This window comes from Lontra canadensis, unplaced genomic scaffold (genome assembly GCF_010015895.1).
Source record: "Lontra canadensis isolate GAN:19392208 unplaced genomic scaffold, GSC_riverotter_1.0 scaffold386, whole genome shotgun sequence".
Classification (NCBI taxonomy): Eukaryota; Metazoa; Chordata; class Mammalia; order Carnivora; family Mustelidae; genus Lontra; species Lontra canadensis.
Genome location: NW_022631380.1, coordinates 1 through 19905, shown reverse-complemented (window position 1 = coordinate 19905; position 19905 = coordinate 1). Strand labels below are relative to the sequence as shown.

The 19905-nt window shown below is 37.0% G+C and overlaps 1 protein-coding gene across 1 annotated transcript in view; it reads left to right on the top strand.

Moving 5' to 3' along the window:
- Positions 1-17665, top strand: part of LOC116862922 (rho GTPase-activating protein 18-like) — a gene marked incomplete at its 3' end in the record, with an annotated part of 98085 nt that extends 80420 nt beyond the window's left edge. Inside the window, exons 5-8 of the mRNA XM_032850373.1 lie at positions 1104-1282; positions 10785-10950; positions 13094-13185; positions 17541-17665. Coding sequence (XP_032706264.1) covers positions 1104-1282; positions 10785-10950; positions 13094-13185; positions 17541-17665 — 562 coding nt within the window. The remainder of the gene's footprint in view (positions 1-1103; positions 1283-10784; positions 10951-13093; positions 13186-17540) is intronic.
- Positions 17666-19905: the final 2240 nt, after the last annotated feature.

The following is a 19905-nucleotide window of genomic DNA, read 5'->3' as shown; positions in this document are numbered from 1 at the left end:
CACACACACACACACACGGCATGCCTTTATTGAATTTTTAAATTAACTTTACCTTCTAGCACCTTGCTGTGTTAGTGTAGAAGTGTGTAAGTGCACTATGTAAGTTTATTTTGTAATTCAGAGCTGCTCACCATGAATTAAAAGTCTGCAATGAGAAAAAAAAACAAAAACAAAAACCTGTAATCCTGTCATTCGTTCCAGGGTTTTTCTAATGTGAGTTATGTTTAAACCAAAAACTTATTAACAAATTGTGTCCATTAGAACTATTTTCTCCAAAGTTCTAAAGCTAATGTTTTGGGCAACAAGGATTTCCAGTGTTAATTCTTTCCTAGAAGATTAACAACAGACAAAAAATGTTGAACTTATTATATACCCTTGAAATGTTGATGTAAATATCCAGAATTTATTTGACTAGGTTTATAGTTGTGAGAACCTCAATAGTCTTTGATATAATTGGGTACAAAACCTATTGGTTCCTGTACCAGGTACTTCCAGACCTGACTCCCTCTGTGGCAAGTGTTTGGCACTAACTCTTATTTTGGAATTCTTTCTCTGAGATGTAAATTACATTCCAGAAAAGAAACACCAGGTGTGGAAGAAGTCTATTCCAGTAATGTATTTCCCTGTGAGAAAATGAAATGGTGTATCACTAGTTCTAAGAGAGAGTAAAACTAACTTCTTTGAACTCCCCTCCTCCCACCTTTTTTTTTTTTTTTTTTGCTTTTGCTTTTAATCTCCCATTGTAAAATAAAACAACAATTAAGTCTACAAAATTCTTGTGAGGCTTCTCATTCAGAGTTTGAGATCATCTACCCATGTTGGACTTCGACCCAGTCTAAGCACTGTGACCTCACAGATTCCACAATTGAACTATGGCTTCTGGTCTCCACCTTCCCTTCGAAACCCTCCATCCACCATTGCTAGGATTCTTGGAGTAAATGTTTGCCTTTAAAATAACCATTAATTATTGACCATAGTAAATAATATTTTCCCCAAAGGTTTTTATGTAGTTGATTTAAAGAAGTAAAGAAGTAAAAAAAGAAATAAAGAAAATATATTAATTGAACCTTTTTGTTTTTGTTTTTTGTTTTTTGTTTTCCCAGACCAGGCATCTAGCCTAGTTGTGGGTGAAAAAGAGCTGATTCCCCTGGTTCCTGAAGAGGCACCTGCCTCTGAAACCAATATCAACCTGGATGTATCGTTTGCAGAGCAAGCCGTCAATCAGAAAGAGAGCTCCAAGGAGAAGGCCCAGAAGAGCAAAGACTGTGATGCTCCGTTATCTGTACGTAGTACACTATTCAGATTTCACTCATCAGCTTTTTATTTTGGAAATTTCAGATCCACAGAGAAGCTGGAAGAAGAGTACAGCAGACACCCCTGCAGGGGTCATGTAGACCCATTTAACAATGAACACTTTACAACCTTTGCTTTTCTCCTTCTGCATCTATCTGTTTATATGTTGTGTTATCAGCTATGTACTCACTTTTTTAAAAAGACTGATTGATTTAACAGCTACGTACTCACTTTTTTAAAAAGACTGATTGATTTATTAGAGTGTGGGAGGGAAGGCAGAGGGAGAGGGAGGAGAGAGAAACTCAAGCAGATTCCCTGCTGAGCTCAGAGCCGCGGGTGGGGCTCCAATTCCCAGTCCTGAAATCATGACAGCTGAAACCAAAAGTTGGGTGCTCAACCAACTGAGTCACCCAGGCACCACTCACTTTTTTTTTTTTTAAAGTAAGCCTTATGCCCAATGTGGTGTTTGAACTCATGACCTGCTGGAGTCCCATGGTCTACCCACTGAGCCAGCCAGGCACGCCCTCCCAACTTTTTCTATTTTTTCTTTTTTTAAGCTTAGCAAAGACATACGAACATTGCTATAATACTTAAGAAATTGAACACCAAAACAATAATTATATTTTACATATGGTCTATTAAAATGTTCCCAATTGCCACAATATTGTCGTGTATAGCTTCCATCTTCTCCAACCCCATCTGGAATTCAAATAGGGGTCTGATGTTGCATTTGAGTTCGTATCTTTCTGGTTTCCTTGAATTTAGATCACATCCCCTGCTTTTTCTTTAATATTTTGAAGGGTGGAGATCAAATTTCTGACTTTGTTCCTCATGACTGGATTCAAGCTACACATTTTTGGCCAAACTACTGCATAGATAAGGTTGATGTCTGACTGCATCATCAGAAGAGGGTCATGCAGTCACACGGTCCCTTTATTGGTGATGGAAATTTGACCTCTTGGTTAGGGAGATGTTCACCAGATATCCCTGTTACAAAGATAACTTTCCCTCTGTGCAGTTAATACTGATTTGTGATCCGTAGGACTGGGCGGATATTCTAATCGTCAGTAACAACCCATTGCTCACTAGTGTCAGTATACATTTGTGATCCTTGCCTGAAATAGTAATTAAACTCATGTTTGAGAAATGGTGACTAATTTTCTTATTCCTTCTGTTTTGAATGGTTGGCAATTTTCTGTAATCGTTAATTGCCCTTCCTTTTCTCTTTTTGTTTTTGAATATCACTGTGGACGGAGGGCTACCTTTTTCAGTGTTTTATAAATCATTATTGTTTTTCTTTAAAATTTGTCTAAATTTAACCCGTGGGAGCCCTTCAGGCTGGTTCCTATACCATTTTAACATGCCTTCATTCTTTTACTTCTTTGCTTTCTTGTATAAGATGTTCCCAGGCTCACTTTGTACTTTTCTTCTCTCTGACTTGAGGGAATCCATTTCTTCAAGGAGCCCTGGTTTCTTTTAGTAGCAGATAGTATTTAGAAACCAAGCTCCGTGTACTGAGTGTTCTTGTTACTACAAAACGTGTCTTACATTTTTAAAAAATACATGTATTTAGGGGCGCTTGGGGTGGCTCAGTTGTTGGGCTTCTGCCTTCGACTCAGGTCATGATCCCAGGGTTCTGTGATGGAGCCCCACATTGGGCTCCCTGCTCAGTGGGAGTCTACTCTCCCTGCTTATATTCCTTCTCTCCTTGTATCTCTGTCAAATAAATAAAGTCTTCTAAAAAATTCCATGTATTTATTTATTTTGTAGAAATTCACACCCTGCAAAAACAAAACAAAATTATGTAATGAACTTTCCAGGACTTTCCCACTTGCCCCAACATTCATTAATCCATGGCTAGTCCTCACCTCTCCGTACCCCCAAACAGTGCTCCATTCTGTGTTATTTTGAAACACATCTCTGAATTATATATTGTCATCTATAAATACTTCAGTATGTAGTTCTGAAAGAGGGGTTTTTAAAAATATGCCCAGATTCCCCTTACTGTACCTAAAAAATGCTAACAAATCTTAACTTTCAGTATCCAGTCAGTGTTTAAATTTCAAATTGTATCACAAATTTCATTTTTTTCAGATTTGGTTGAATCCAGATCCAAATAAGGTTTATGCATTGCAGTTGGTTGATATGTCTTTTGAGACTTTCAATCTCTCCCTCCTTCCCTCTCTCTCACCGTTATTCTCCCTCTTTGTCCCTCAAAATTTATTTGTTGAAGAAACCTGATTATTGAGTTGTAGAGAATCTTCCCCTATAATTCCTCATGTTCTTCTGTTTCTTTTACATTGTTTGACTATAGATTTATGAGGTTCAGTGTGTTTTCTTTCTTTCTTTTTAATCAGGATTACTTCATATGTGATCATATATCAAGAGACACAGAATATCTGATCATCTTTTTTTGTGAAATTAGCAGCCACTGCTAATTAATGCTTGATCCATTCATTTATTAATGTTGACAAGATGATGTTTTCATTTCTTCTTTTATTCATTTATTAACTTGAATACTTCTTTTAAGAAAAAGTTTCTCAAAACTGTGTTTATTTTTCAGTGTTAATTGTTTTGGTTCCTTAGCGTCTTTCACTAGTGAACAGTTAGTGTTGTATTTTAATTTTCTTGCAAAAATAGAATTTAGCTCATAGATGTAGCCCTATTTGATGTGACCCTAGACACAATTTCCCATGTGTATCTGCTACAATTTCTGCTCTAGATCTAGAATCATCTGTCTCTCCAAGAGACCGTGGTTCCATTTAGTAAAAGCATACTTTTGTAACTATGATCAGGAATCTAGGACTGTTCCTTTTCCATGGGTTGGTCATTGCTGAAAGCCTTTCCCGAGGCAAGAAGTACATCTGTATGTTCTTTCTTCCATGCTGAGAATAGTCATTCTCTGGATACCCCAGGTGATATAATTAGAACACATATAATTAACTTGTGTGTTATATCCTCAGTTAATGCCCAGTATTCTCCGAATAACAATACTACCCCTGCTATCAACAGTATCCTTACTAGAAAAACAGCTTAAACTTGTTTTTCTTTTCATCAGTTGTTTGTGTCTTTGAGATATATCCCAAAAGGACTGTAAGAATAAAATTACTGTGCTTGAGCTTGCATAGGATAGTTCTTCTCCATATGGTTAAGCTACCAACTGAATACTGGGTTGGCTTAATGGTTTCATTTTATTTTCAATTTTTAGGTATTGCTTTTTTGAAATTCAATTTTGTTTGTAAACATGTAAAATATTTTTGTGGTTCAGAAGTCAGATTTAAAACCAAGATGTATTAAAAGTCTGGCTTCTGTCTTTGAGCACTCACTGTCTGTTCTCTCCCTCCCCTCACAGGTAAATTTACCTTCTAGGTAAACTCCTTTTCATTTGAATCTTATGGTTTATCCTTCCATTCTTAGATAAATGGTAGCCCACTATACACACTTTTCTCAACCTAGAATTTTACTTTTTGACTTAGTATATTCTGGAGATCACTCCATAGTAATATATAGAAATATTTCTCATTCTTTTTTATAGATACGTCATACTCCATTGTGAAGATGCATCAAAATTTATTAAACCATTTCTCTAATGGTAGACATCTAGGTTGTTTCCAAGTTTTACCATATATTATTAGGAATGTATTTATATACCTAATGGGAAAAGTAAAGGAATACGTACCATTTGACTTGAAGAGATGACCTACAATCCCAGACTCTCAGAATAGTGACAGTCTGTATCTCAACAGATGGAAGGGGTTGTAAGGGAAGGACAGGAGAGTCTAATTAAAAAAAAAAAAAAAAAAATGAAGACTTTGTTGACTTTTAAGTTGTTAATTCAAAAGTGGAATGAAGTATAAGTTCATATCTATTTCAGAGACTTAAGACTTACTCTCTTATTTCATTCTCTGCTTAACATTTATGCTGACCTCTCTTCTAGACTTTATTCATGTTGTACCACAAGCTTGAAATGACCTTACCATTTTTACCTCTCTGTTGTTCTCTGTTTACCAAGGAATCTTACCCCATCTTTTGGGGTCTAGTTCAGTATCTAAGTTTATTATTAGGTTTTCCCTGGCTGTGAATTTACATCAGATACAATATATATTATAATATTTTAAGCTGTTAGGATGCCATGCTTTCGATAATTATTATCAATGTATTCTTGTATTTATTTCTGCATATATGCATCTGTTCATCTATACAACCATTTATCCATATGTCTTCTGGAAGGCATGGGCGTCTAAGCTTTTCACAAGTCCTCAGCATGGTTGATGGAATGAATATTTATATTCATCGCTCTGAGGCAGGTGTCTAAGCAGATAAACCTTAAATTCCATTTCTACTCTATGCTCCCCTGCTTCTGTAAATAAGCAATAATCTTTATGAAATACATTATTCTCTGTTGACTTCATTTTTTCATTCATTTCCTTTTTTCTTACAGCATCGGGTAGTCTTTGTTAATTCTTTATGATCTCTCATTGTAGATTCAAATTTCTCTTAAATGTGGAGCTCAGGTTTCATAACTTTAATGGGCTTCAGTTTGAAAACGTAGCCACTACTTACTGTGTTTTATGTACCCACTGTATCTCAAAAAATATGCTCTGTATTTATTTATCAAATGATCTCTATGAGGTAGATATTTCAATTCCTATTTCTCATACAGGGAAATAGGTTAGACTCTATATGGGATGCTAAGGCTTGGCTTAGATGACTCAGGTGACTCAGCTTTTGGATCTGGAGTTTTTTCTGGAAGACCATGTTGACTCCACTTAATGTGCCCTGAAGGTATAAATGCATTTAATTTAGGTGTGAGTTTAGTGACTCTGTATTGGTGCTGCTGACAACTTGCTCAGGATAGCTTGAGATATTATATAAATAAGATTCTGCATTGTTGGGTCCATCATATACAAGAGAAATTTAATAATACTCTTTCATCCTGCTTTGGAGACTGAACATTAAGGGTTTAATGCAGAAATTTTTAAGATCATAGTTTTAAAATTATAACTGGTTAAGTCTATATCCTAGATGCACACCTATATTTAATTCTTAAGTCTTCATTTAGTATCTTTTGGATTCTTACTGAATTATGTTTAATTCAAATAAATTCTTGTTCTGTAATGACTTTGGTTTTCTGGTAACACCGTTTCATGGATACTAAAGGCCAAAAACTAGGCATGTGGACCCATGTTGGCAGTTTGCTGGAGAACAGAACACCTCTGGAGGAAGCTGAAGGACAGTGGAAGAGGTGTTGTTTCAGGATTGAATGAAGACACTGAAAATCGATAGCAAACACAGAGTTGTACACAATACCAAAATAGATGTTTAGGCTATGGTCCTGAGTTGTCAAGAAAAGATTAAACTATGGCTCTTTGCTCTCCATTTAAAAAAAAAAATGCAAGAAATATAAAAAGGTAAATTCAAAAGTTCATTTGTCTAGAAAAGTATTCATCCTCTGTAAATAACAATGAATGAAATACTGTCAAAAAATCACGTTTTACACGTAGAAAAATCTTAGGTAAGAAATGCATTTTCTAGCAGATCAGAAAAAAAAAAGTCATCTGTGGAAATTGATCAGGTGAGAATAGATTCTCTTGCTTTCCAAGTTGAGCCTAGAAGTGATTTAACATATTAAAGTCAAGTCCATCAGGGTCCGTCACTACTGATGAAGTACCTAAGGGGCCCTTTGTATTGTGAGATCCGCAAAAGAGGGGTGCAGTCTGAGAGAGCTACCTGATTAATTTATGGTAACACATGGGAACTGATGACCTTATAATTTCTGAAAAATTTTATTTCACTTCGTTCTTGAAGCACATTTTTCAAAAGGCAAAGAGCCTTTCTTTTGCTGAAATTGCATTGCCTTCTCTTAGCCAATGAACTGAACCATCCAGTCTATTAACTAAACAAAAATGACAGGAAACTTCATAAATATTTAAAAGCTGCTGCTATGAATTAAACATTGGGATAAAGAACTAACTCCTTTCATTAAAGCACAATGTTAAATAAATAAATAAATAAAGCTCATGACATAGATGGCTAGGGAAATCAAATGTTTGAACTAATAATATTTTACGTTTCTCTAAACATTTACCTTGGCTAATGCTTTAAATAATTATATTACATATGTTTGGCTTATGAGATCAATAGCAACCGATTTTAATGAAACATTTAGAACTTAAAAAAAAAAAAAAGGTTGGTAAATAAGATTGGTTCAGCATTTAAAAAAAAATGCAATGGGGAAAACTGGGGGGGGGGGGGGGGGGGCAGACCTGAAGAAAATGTGAAAAGTCTTGTGTGATTTTGAACGTGAGGCTCAGTGGGGAACCATCTAGCCAGTGGCTCCATACCTCACTGAGCTTGATTCTGTGCTTTCCTCCCTGTAGGGTGTGTGTCTTTGCTCACTGAGTAGCCTGGGACAGAACACCTGCGGTGCACCAGGCCTGTGGTCCAGGAGGGCTACGGAAATGATTAAGACCTGGCTCTTCTCTTTGAGGGGCTCCTGTTCCTCTATCACTACTGACCAATCCAGATTTCTGCGTGCTGTGGTGGATAGAGAAAATGGAGCAGAGCTGAATGGTTATTGCTGAATTTAGCATCTAGAATATCTGAATTTGCATCCTTATTTTGTCACTGGCTGTGTGGCCATATTTAGTCTATTAGTAAGTCTCAGTTCCCCACTGAGAATGTGCTATAATAATTCTCATCTGTGGGGACTTTTGCAGGATATGACAAAAGACCATTTATCAAATAAGAGTATTATTAGCCTTGCTGTTTTTTTCCTTACCTTATAGTAATATTTAGGAGAAGAGGAAAGGCATGAGGTCTTGAAATTATTGAAAAGCTCTGTGAAAGAAAGGTAGTAGTAACACTTAACCCTTTCTGAATGGGTTCTGTTGTTATTCCCATTTTACAGGTAAAGTGGCTGAGGCGGCACAGGGGTAATGTAATTTGCCAAAGGCCACATAGCTCATAAGTGATGGAGACAGGATGGACCACCTGCGCTCTGGCTCCGTGTTCTCAACCCCATGCGCTGCCCCATTAACACACCGGAAATTCACTTAGAATGGATGTTTAATGATGTTTATTGCTGTTTTATTTCATATTCTCATCAGGAAAAAAAACGTATTGCAAAAAGTTAAGAAAGACCTATTTTCTCCTATAGTAAACTCTTTTTGAAGCTATAGCAGATTCTATAGAAGAAGTTTCTGTAAAGAGCTATGTAAAGAGGTTCTCTCTTTGAGTGGAGTTTGCTGGAAAGGATTTAGCTGCTCAGTTACCAAAAGTTGTAGGCTTTAGGAAATGCTCTAAAACAATGATACTTAAACAATTTGGTCTCAAAACCCTGTTAGCTTCTTAAAAAGCATGGAGGACTTCACAAAGCTTTTGTTTCACCAGTCAGGAAGGATGTTGGTATTGAGGGCAGTAACTACCACGGCTTCCAGCACTTTGACAAAACCCTGGATACGCAGCATTCTGGCCAAGAATCTGATTTCCTGCTGTTGGGGCCTCTGTTGTCTCCCTGGTCTTCCAGCTCTGTGGAAGTGTTTTGTAGCTGAACCAAGAAAGAAAGCATACTCATAGTTCTATAGAAATTAGATTTCATGAACGATTTTGAGGAGATGAAGAAGACTGCTTTCTGTGATTTTGGAATGTGAAGAATTTCTTTGGATTGAGTTCCATGGAAGTTTGTCACTGGCCTGTGTTCTTGAACTATGGAACATGAATATGTAGACTAAGGAATTATTTCTCGTGATAAGTAAACAACAGAGATAGTGGGAGTAGAGGTTTTGTTTACATCAGTTATACCTATGGGTATTTACCATATTGGAAATTGAAATTGAGAAATTAAAAAATTATTAATCCACTTCAAGTATGGTATTACAGTTAGCATAAATAACATTTTTTAATGAAAAATAGCCCTATTTTCTAAAACAAATTATTAATGTGCCATGGTTTTTACATTTCAACATTCCTAGCATCTCACTTTAGTAGAAGTCAGTTGGATTCTCACATCTACGTCTGTATTCAATCTGTTGGAAAAGCCCCTATCTTCTACCTTTGGAAAACTCCAGTGTGCAATCATGAGAGAATGGGAGTGAAAAAGGCAAATAATGTCTTAGGATTAATTATTAATAGTTTTGACCTCATAGGCTCCTTGAAAGGGTATTATGTAACTTCTTGGTTCCCTGGATCTGACTTTGAGAAAAGCTGCTTGAAGACATATCCTTTGTACTAGATTTTAGACCAGGAAGTGTTAATCATATGGTGAAAAAATGAGCAAAGTAAAGGGAGTAAAAGGGAACCAGTTAAACATCCTTGACCATTAAATGAGGAAGTCAAGGGTAAACCCAAAAGATATAGCCTTTAAAACCCTTTTTTGATCAAACCATTAGAGAATGATCACAATTTTAGTCACCAGTAAATACAGTGGGACTGTAATTTGTATTTAGTGTCTTAGAGAAATTCATGTTTTTACTTTGTGGTTTGTTTCTTTATATTTAATGTATTTAATATTAAAAGTGGCTGAGTAGGTAGTAGATAATATTGGTGAAAACAATAAATTGGCAGAAATATTGGCAAATATTGGCAGAAAACAACAAAATACCACTTTACTTGCCGGTGGCAGCAGTATCTCTAAATCTCTTTATTTAGCAGTGAAAGTAATAATAATAGCAACCCTATAAAGGTACTGGGGAAGTGCCAGGCATTAAACCCCACAGCAGCCCTCTGAATTAGGTGGCCTTCTTCCCCACCTTCTCCCTGCTCCCCACCATCTGTTCTGCCCTCATTCTTCTCCCCTCTGGTTATGCCTGGCTCCTTCTTCCTCACCCCTCCCCTTCTGCCATTTTGTAGAATGAGTAGTTAATCAATTACCAGATTGTTAGTAGCTGGTTGGTAGCGAGATGACTGGTAGGCGTTCTGGCTTTAAAGTCCATGCTGTTACTGTTCCTTCCATTCTCCCTGCCGCCCCAATGCTGTACAGACCTTCTGGGGTTTTAGCATAACGTTATAATATATATGATATTATAAATATTCAATATTTCATATCATATTATACATATTTGTGACAGTAGCATAGGTAAAGTGTACCTTGCACATTCTAAGTACTCACTCATGGCTACTATTCCTCTTCCTCTTCCTCCTCATGGTTTCTCTTGACTCCTAATCTCCCTTTATTGTCAAAGGTCAGTAATTAGAGTTCTTTTTCTCCTTCAGTTTTACCGTCTCTGTTGTGCTCTCAGCCACTGGGATTAGCACGCCTGGTCCACAGCTGGTCCCTTTGTCTGCTGGACTTCATGTGCTGACTCCCCTCAGCCTTAAGGATCGTCATCATGACAAGATGGCTCCTCATTTGGACTGGAGTGATTTTGCCATGGCTTTCATAGTCACTACTCTGAATATAGCTTCTTTCTATAGTAACGGTTTTGTTTTCTTTCACTAAAAATGGGGTTAGACCCTAGAAACCCTTACTCTATTAATGGTACTTATTTTAGAATTTCAGATGCCCAAAAGACAAAACAGGCATCACCAGGATTGGTGACCTAGCACCCCAGGACATGAAGAAAGTTTGCCGTTTAGCCCTCATTGAGCTGACTGCCCTCTATGATGTTTTGGGTATTGAATTGAAGCAACAAAAAGCTGTGAAAATCAAAACAAAAGGTAATTTTGAAATGAAAAACCATTGGATTTACTTCAAAAGAAGCAAAGATGAACTTGGCTTCTGAGCAGTATTCTTGGCGGGGGGGAACACCTACAAAATAAACCAACACTTGAATACTTCTAAAATTCAGAATTTAAAACATTGCCTTCAAAAATTTTGTAACTTGATAAACATGCACTGTTCTCTTAAACTATAAAAAATAAAGAGATAATAAAATATTTAATTACCTTGGAAGGAAATTCTGAATTAAAGATTCTTCTTCTTATTATTTTTTGTATTGAGGAATCTTAACTCAAATGCACTCTCCTTTGAAAACTACATGTAAAAGATACTTTTGGTACGTAAACTTCTTTATTTCCAAAATCAGATCTTGAAAAATGACTTTAAGATAGTTGATCCTAGTTCATTGCTTTTGCTTATTTATTTGATGGGAAGTACATAGAGTAGTTAGTAGCCTGTCCCTTTGCTCATTTACATTCTACTTATAACTATTTTTCAAAAACCTTCTTCAGTCTATTAAGAAAATAATGCCATTGTGGTACATAATACCACCAAATTGTACTCCTCGTGGATATATGTAGTTTTTCTTTTGTTAACAACTTGCTATACCCATTACATAAACGACTTTATTTTTTATAATCTTACAGAAAACAGACACCTCTTATTTTTTATCCAAGATTTTATTGGTCTAGAAATCCAGATAATTATCTATTAATTTAACAAAGTTTAACGCTTTAGGAATCTCTGGCCTCTTATTTAACTTTTAAGTTCTCTCCTAAAGAGATACCAAGAATGAGGATTACTGAGTTGCTATGGTAACATTAATAAAGACACATATTCACCTGATTTAAGTTATAGAGGCAAAATCTCTGTAGGACTGACGTATACCTTCCCTCAAGGTCCTCTCTCCCATGCTGGGCGCCAGAAGACCTCATTCTGTGCTCAGCTCCTCTTGAGTATTATAGCTTAAGGCATGGGATGGTGAATTTCTGAGTTAAATGGTGCTTCCGATTTTCCGCAAGGCCATTATGGATAATGAAAGACTTTAGATGTTTTTTCAGAAGCTTGTCACAAAGTCTTTTCCAAATATAAAATAGAAATATAATTTAAATAGCTGTGACTCAGTGCTTAGGACTTTTAAAATGGCTTAGAGAGGCTTTTTGTGTTTTAGAATTGCTTCCTAGCAGAGAGAGAAGTATTAAGCCATTCTCATTTAGAGTATAACTATTAACAGAATAGATTTTCTTTCAATTTCTTAAATATTTTTGTAGCTCCTCTAATATATTCATCTCATAAACTAGACTCTTGACATTTTTGAAGATTACATTTTTAGGACAATTCTTAAGCTACAGATTATTAGGTTACTGGTATTCTCTTGAATGGCATCTCTATTGAGTGTCAGTTTTCAAGGTCCTCATTCCACAATATAAAGCCCTGTTTCCTATTCACAAATGATTTACATCTCCCCTGATGACGTGTGTTACACTTCTGTGCTAATTGTTCATTCAGTGATGGGGGTGGGGTAGGAGGTACTAAGCAGAAGCTATGCTCACACCAGACTGAAGGCATATGATTTTAATTTAGAAAAATTTTAATTTATTACCTTTCAGTTCTTCTGGAGTTATTCCCAAATATATGAAACTACAAATCACAATTTAAGAACTACCAAGTTGTCTGTAGTTTCTAAAGACAAACTCTTGTAAAACAAGATCATGAGGTTGACTGATTTCTCGAAGAGCAAACATATCTGTTTTGCTGTATTGTAGAATGTTTAATGTCAGTTACGTATAAAAGAGATGAGTAAGTAATATTTGCTTTAGCCAAAACTTTTAATTTGTTACCTTTAGCAAGTTATTTGTATATTTCACATACTCCCATGGTATTATTTCTCTTATATGACAGTATAACTTCTCTAATCAATTACTTAGCTGTCTTTCCTTGCTAGATTGCTATATAAGACAGGGTCAAGATTTTCCTATGGCGGTGTATGGACCTAATGGCTAGACAGTGTCATTCACTTAGTAGGTGCTCAATAAATAGTTATTTGTTTGAATGACAGTATCAGAAATCTGATGCCTTAATACTTTTGCATTAATATTTTATAGATGGATGGAAGTTAAGAAGTTTTATGTTTTGTTGCAGATTCCGGCCTTTTTTGTATTCCGTTGACAGTGTTGTTAGAACAAGATCAGAGGAAAGTACCAGGAACTCGAATACCCTTGATATTTCAAAAAGTAAGTAGGCCTAAATCGGTCAGCACAGAGAGAACATACTTGAACTAATAGAAGTTTTTTTCTTTTTTGGCATTCATAATATTATAATATAGTTTTCCAATTGATGTGCTCTTTTATTTTGTACTTTGATTTTCTATTCAGGAAACAAATTTGTTTCAAGGGCTCATAATTTTTATTTTATGGTGATGTTTTCTGTGTTATTACTATAACTGTGATTACCTGGCATCATTTTCCTGTCTTATATTAGCTAGCTTTGTATAATTGAGATTTCAGTTCTATAATACACCGGAGCGGGAACTGCTTATAAATTTCTAGGGAATTGAATCCTCATGAATATTTCATGCCTGTGTGTGTTTCCCAAGCTTTCCTATTTACAGTGAGGATGTCCAATTTAATTTACCAATGCCTACTTCCAAAGTAGGCAAAGAAACCATAAAGTAGAAAAAGAAAGTGATTGCTAAACTATCAAGTCGCTGGTGTCATCAACACTCAGTTATTCATAAGGGGATTATCTACGGCAATATAAAAATTTCAGTCTAATCTCTGAGCCATCCTTGTTCAGAAACACAGATTATACATGACGAAAGCCAGGAATGCGCAGTGAGGAAGGTAGGCAGATCAGTTATGAACTCCCCGAGCTATAGATTTTTTTTTGTAGCATCCCCAGCACATCACATTTTCTGGAAGCTCTGGGGATAGTAAGAGTGGCAGTGGGAACTTTCCCATCAACCGGCTCAACAAACTCATTCAATACAAAGCCCAAGCTCCTTGGGACTGATTCTTCCACTATTCCAAACCAGCGCTCAGCTGTCTTACCTATTAACCTGGGGTCCTGTTATTTCTCATGATCACCATTGCTTCCAAACATGTATCTCATTGTTTCTCCTGATGAACTTAGTTCTGCTGAGTTTGTTCTTCTCACCAGCTTTTGCCGGCCACTGCCTATAGAACTTGTGTCTGTATGGATAGTTGTCAGCCGTGCCTGTGATGAGCTGGGAAGTGCTGACAAATGTGGGTCAGATATTCATATTAATTTAAGTAAATTAAGTAAAATGTAAACGTAATTTACTTAAATTAAGTAAAATGTACACCACCACAGATGACTGTGCAAGGCAAGGATCTCACCAGCATCTTTTCCAAGTGGGTAAGGATTCTCCAAAGAAACAGTAAGGGTGTGTGTGTGTGTGCGCGCGCACATACACGCTCACACATGTTCATAGAAAGAGATTCATTCTAAAGAATTGGCTTATGTGATTGTGGGGGCTGGCAGGTCTGAAATAGAGCAGTCCAGAGGCTGGAAACTTGGGCAAGAGTTGATATTGCAGTATTGAGTCCAAAAATCTGTAGGTTGGAAACTCCTGTGGGTTTTTTGTGTTGCAGTCTTGAAGCAGAATTGCCACTTTTTTTGGGAAACCTCAGTCTTTGCTGCTGAGACCGCCAACCCACTGGATGAAACCCGCCCACGTCATGTGGAGTAATTTGCTTTACTCAAAATGTACTGATTTAAATGTTAATTACATCTAAAAAAAAAAAAATACCTTCACAGCAACATCTAGACTGGCGTTTGACCAAAAACCAACGATGTGTCATGCTTGACTTTATCAAATTCACCATCACAAAAATTCAGAGATGTCTCCTGGTCAGGCTGAGGGCTGCACGCAGTCCTGTGTCATTTTCTCTTGAAATTGTTTTATTTATGTAGTTATTTTACCTTTCTGGTCTCTTCAATATTCAGAAGACTTGGGCTTCCAACTAGTTTGAAGTTGTTTGGTAACAGCCTTAAAGACTCTTGTTCACACAAAAATAAAAGAGGGTATAAAGAGTTTACTATCAGATAACACTCATCTATATGCATCCCCTCTGAATTATAAGCAAAAAATAATAATGATCTAGCATTGAAAAATACTTTTTCGATGAGCAACTGTCACCTCAGTTAGGTATTTCTTAGTTTTGTACAAAACAAAGAACTGGAAATTGCTCGTTTGCAAAAAGGTTTATCATCAGTTTTTAGAGGATTATACTTTCTCATTTATTAAGAATTATACCCAAAAAAAGGGCTTTAACAAAGCTTATCTCAGATGTGTGAATTGTATCTGTTGTTTTCTTGTTTGTTTTGTTTTTGCTCAGAGGCACATTGTTTAAACCATATTCTTAGAAAACGTCAGGAAAATAAAGTACTTTTAATTTCTATCTATAGAAAATTTCTGACAAATTAGCAAATTCTATTCTCACTGTCAGACTAATCAGCCAAATCAAAGATACTTTGTGTCAAAAACTTCTGACTTCATTTTCAGTTCATAAATTCATATAAGCATATAATCCCTCTTAGGAGATGCTGTGAACATTACTGATACATTATGCAATGTCTCTTGTAAGATAAATTACTAAAAAGGAGCATGATTAAAATATATAGAACAATATAGTTATTTTCCATTTTTAAGTCTTGAAAATAAAAGAGCTATAAAGTATTTCTTATTTATATTTTAATAATGAAATACAATGTGGTGGCCAAAAATACTATTTTTAAAGTGAGAAATATGAAAAATCACATGACATTCTTTCAGGCATTATATATACATTTCTCTATTGGATGCTAGTATTCCACATTCGAGAGGAATAAAAAGAACTTCAATATAAAGACTCAGATCTTACTCTCATTCAGTTGTTTAGAAATCTCCATTTATCCTGTGTATTTGATGAAAATGAAAGGCATGTACTATTGTGAAAAACTAATTTGCTCTAGCAGCCAGCAAAGAATTTTATTTTTTGCTGATAGAACGTTTTAAACATTTTATAAGATGAAATAAAAATGAAAATTGCTAACATTGAATAAATTTTGCATGGTATTCTTTATTTAGTTTTAAATCCTTTATTGAGTAATGCCCATCTAATCTAAAATAACTTTTGTAAGGTTTTTAGCTGTGGGTTCATTATCTAGTGTACCTTGAAAAATGTAGTCTTGGAAAACATTCCAGTTGAATTTTTAAAAATCATGCACTACTTTGGTCAGAGATGGTTCTTACTTTATCTAATAATAAATCCTCGGGAGAATTTTGAGACTACTCTTCGCTTTATTCTTACCTGACTCCCTGAAGATCTGTGCATTCTTTGGCCTTAATCCGGGGATAGGAGAGATGAGGTCATTAAAGAAAAATTGCCTCTCTTCCAGTGTCTACACGCTACAATATATCTGATTTCAGAACATCTAGACAAAGGTCAAAAGACCTCATTTTATGATACTTTGCTTTGCTCCTAATAGACACTTTTATAAGCATGGAAGAAACAGCTTTATGTAGTTTATAGAGCCTTGGTAAATCATTAAAGGAGGTTTCCCTGAAAAAATAAATAAATAAAATTTTATATCCTTTGGCACTCTGGAAGATTTTATGTCTTAGGGTGTGCAGAGAGATTATAGTAAGTTTGGGGATGAGTGAAGAGTAGGTCTGTCTTTTATAAAGTAGAAGGCTATGGTGAAAGGGGTTGGGTCGTAGGAAGGAAAACCTATGTGATGCTAGTAATTGCCTTATATTTAGCCTGAGGACAAAGAAATTGATTTCCTTAAAATAGCAGAGTACCCCCTATAAAGCCTGTGTGCATTTCCCAGGGAATACATATTTCAATTGGAAGATCACTCTGCCAAGAAACTAACCACTTTTTTTTTTTTAATCATCTTCCTAGCTTCTGACAGTATGTCATTATAATTTCTTCATTTGCCTATTTTTGTGGGTTTCTGCATTATTAAAAAAAAATCTTTGTTATTTTAGTGGAGTTCTAGAGATAGATCTGTGTATATTCATTGGGTATCAGAAATGATTTAGAAGCCCTCAACAAGAACTATTTTTTGTCTTGGTTTACCACTAAAAGCTGCAAAGCTTAAAAATGAATATTTACAAACAGGTTTTTTTTTTTTTTCTCCTTCGTACCATAAACCAGTCTTTCAAACAAACTAAAAAATGAGATGTAAATGTGCAAATAATGGAATTTCATAAGATTTATTTGATTGCAGAATGTCTGTTTCTGGAAAAGCAGAAGACACGGATGGTCTTAGTTGCTTTTAAGCAGTGAACAACTTCACTGCTTAAACAACCTCAGTCTGCTGGAGTACAGCAGCTGTTGTGTGAAATGATTACACTTCTGTAACAAAGGAGAATAAGACCCCGCTTCTTCTCAATTAGAAGTAAAGTTTTGAGACTTTCTGGTTGAAAGGATAGTGCTAGTGCAGTAGCATTCAAAACTTCATGAAAGCCCGCTTACCCATCATTGTAATCATTCATCTCTATGTGAAGCAGATGTTCAACTTGGAATTGTACCTGTTAGGAATCCCCAAGTCAGAATGTTCTTCTGTTTATACACAGCTGATTTCCCGAATTGAAGAGGGAGGTTTGGAAACCGAAGGCCTCTTGAGAATACCTGGAGCCGCTGGTAGAATCAAGGTAATCTCTTGGTTCTACTCCTGTCACCCTTTATTGTTCAATTACGCGTTTGCATTTTAAAAGCTAACTTCTCTTCCCCACCCCCTTCTTCCCCCACTGTTAGTCAAGTAGATACAATACAAAGATAAAACCTCTGAACCTTCAGTTTATATTTAGTTTTTTTGGAGTCTTTGCTGATGGTTGTAAGTTTTCATTTTTCTTCAAAATCACCGTATTAGCTTTAATGCTATTATGATGGAGAAGCAAATGATTTTAATCTCTCTGCTGTGCAGAGGTAAAACAGGAACAAAAGTCAACAAGCAAAAGCCAAGAGTAGTTCCATCCTTCTGGTGAAAAGAGAACACGATGAGTCAAAATATTGATAGGGGACTGGTGATAGATTTAGTCAGTGTGATTAACAGCAATTGAATTTTTTTAAAAAATGGACGAGAAACTCTACCAGGTGAGCAGAAGAGGAGGATGTGACTGTCGTCTCCATACACCAGTCTATGGGAACTGAGGAAATGAGACTTTGCCTCAGTTCCTTTCCTGACTTTCACAGTTCCCTGTCACACCCACGGCAGGGTAGCCCGAGTCTGGCTTGTGAAAGAGGCAAGGTGATGCCCAGACTTCCTGTTCTCTCTCCCGCTGCCGCCTTTTCTGGCAAGCTGGCATTTTGTTCCCACTGTCTTGGGATGCTGGTATCTTCCTCCTTTCTCCCTGGCGCCCAGCTCCTGCTCTGGGGAATAAAGCATCCAGTAAATGCATGGCAAAGGTAGAATTACCCTACAGAGGATGCATAATACATAAGCGTCCCGGGGGATTTGCATTTTACAGGGGCCTCACGCTTGGAACTGTAGCTCTATCTGGAGAACGTATCTAGGAGAAGGCTTTGGTTTGCTGCCATTTACAGCCTCCGGAGCCTCTAAATTCAGCTTCTGACCCTCTAAACTCAACTGAGGTGGCGCAAATGATTGCCCTCGTCCAACCTATTGTCTTCTTGAATTTGCAAATCCACTCGAAGATAGGATGGAGCAAAGAGATTTTTTTCTGTTCATTTCCTTAAGACCTATTCTGTATGACATTTTTAGAGCTGGATCAGAGAGAACAGACTGTTGGTGGGTGAACACGCTCCGGGCTTCTGACTGTGGCCCTGGGGCTGCCAGGATTGGAATTCCTATTGAGACCTCGCACGGTTTACAGCACCTGCTTATTTTGATGAGTTTCCTCATTGTGGAATGCTCGTTCCCGCCTACTAGGCTCTCGCTGCATGGAGCGACTGCTCACACAGTTCATTCAGCTTGTGTCCCCTGGGTTCGGTGTCCAGTTCACAGAGGTCCCTGAAACCCTTTTGGGGCCCGCGTGAGTTTGATAAGCTGCCATTGTCTCACTCCACTTGTTAACATTTAGGGCGATTTTACCAACAGTCAAACATAGGCGTTGTGTGGGATTCTGAGGGAAGTCCTATTGAGAGGTGCATTCGAGAACGAATCCCTCAGAAGCTGGTCACGTGACTTTGTAGTACCCACGTGGGCAAGAATACCCCTTCTGAGTCCACTGGTCACAGCACTGATTAGCAGACTGTAAGGGCCAACGCCTAAGAGTCATAAACGTTTACTTGAGTACACAGTGGTGAAGAGAAAGCATATTTTAGGGGCTCCTGGGTGGCTCAGTGGGTTAAAGCCTCTGCCTTCAGCTCATGTTATGATCTCAGGGTCCTGGGATCGAGCCCCGCATCGGGCTCTCTGCTCAGCAGGGAGCCTGCTTCCCTTCCTCTCTCTCTGCCTGCCTCTCTGCCTACTTGTGATCTCTGCCTGTCAAATAAATAAATAAAATCTTAAAAAAAAAAGCATATTTTACACTTTTGACTGGATAGCTGGCAGAAGCTTGAGTTCAACTAAATGTAATTTCTAAGAAGGTCAATTAAGTGGATTCTGTTGGCTCAACTCTTCAACCTGGCCTGTTGTCACATCCCAAATTATGCAGCAGCTGGTCCATTGTACATAATCTAAAGATAATATGCAAAATTTTTGGTTGTCTTTCTCCTCTGCCCCACCAAATTTTTTGTACTCTTTTCTCTCCTTGCCCCTCTCTCCCTTTCCTTTTTCTCCCCTCTCCCCCCACCGCTCCTCCCCCCCTCCCTTTTTCCCTCTCCCTCTCCTGTCTCCTCTTTCTCCCTCTTCCCATTCCTCCTCCTCCTTCCCTTCCTCCCCTCTCTCCTCTCTTTCATTCCTCTCTCCCTTCACCTCTCTTTCCCCTACCCCCCCTTTGTGGATTTCACCAATTACAGAAATAACTGGAGGAGAGG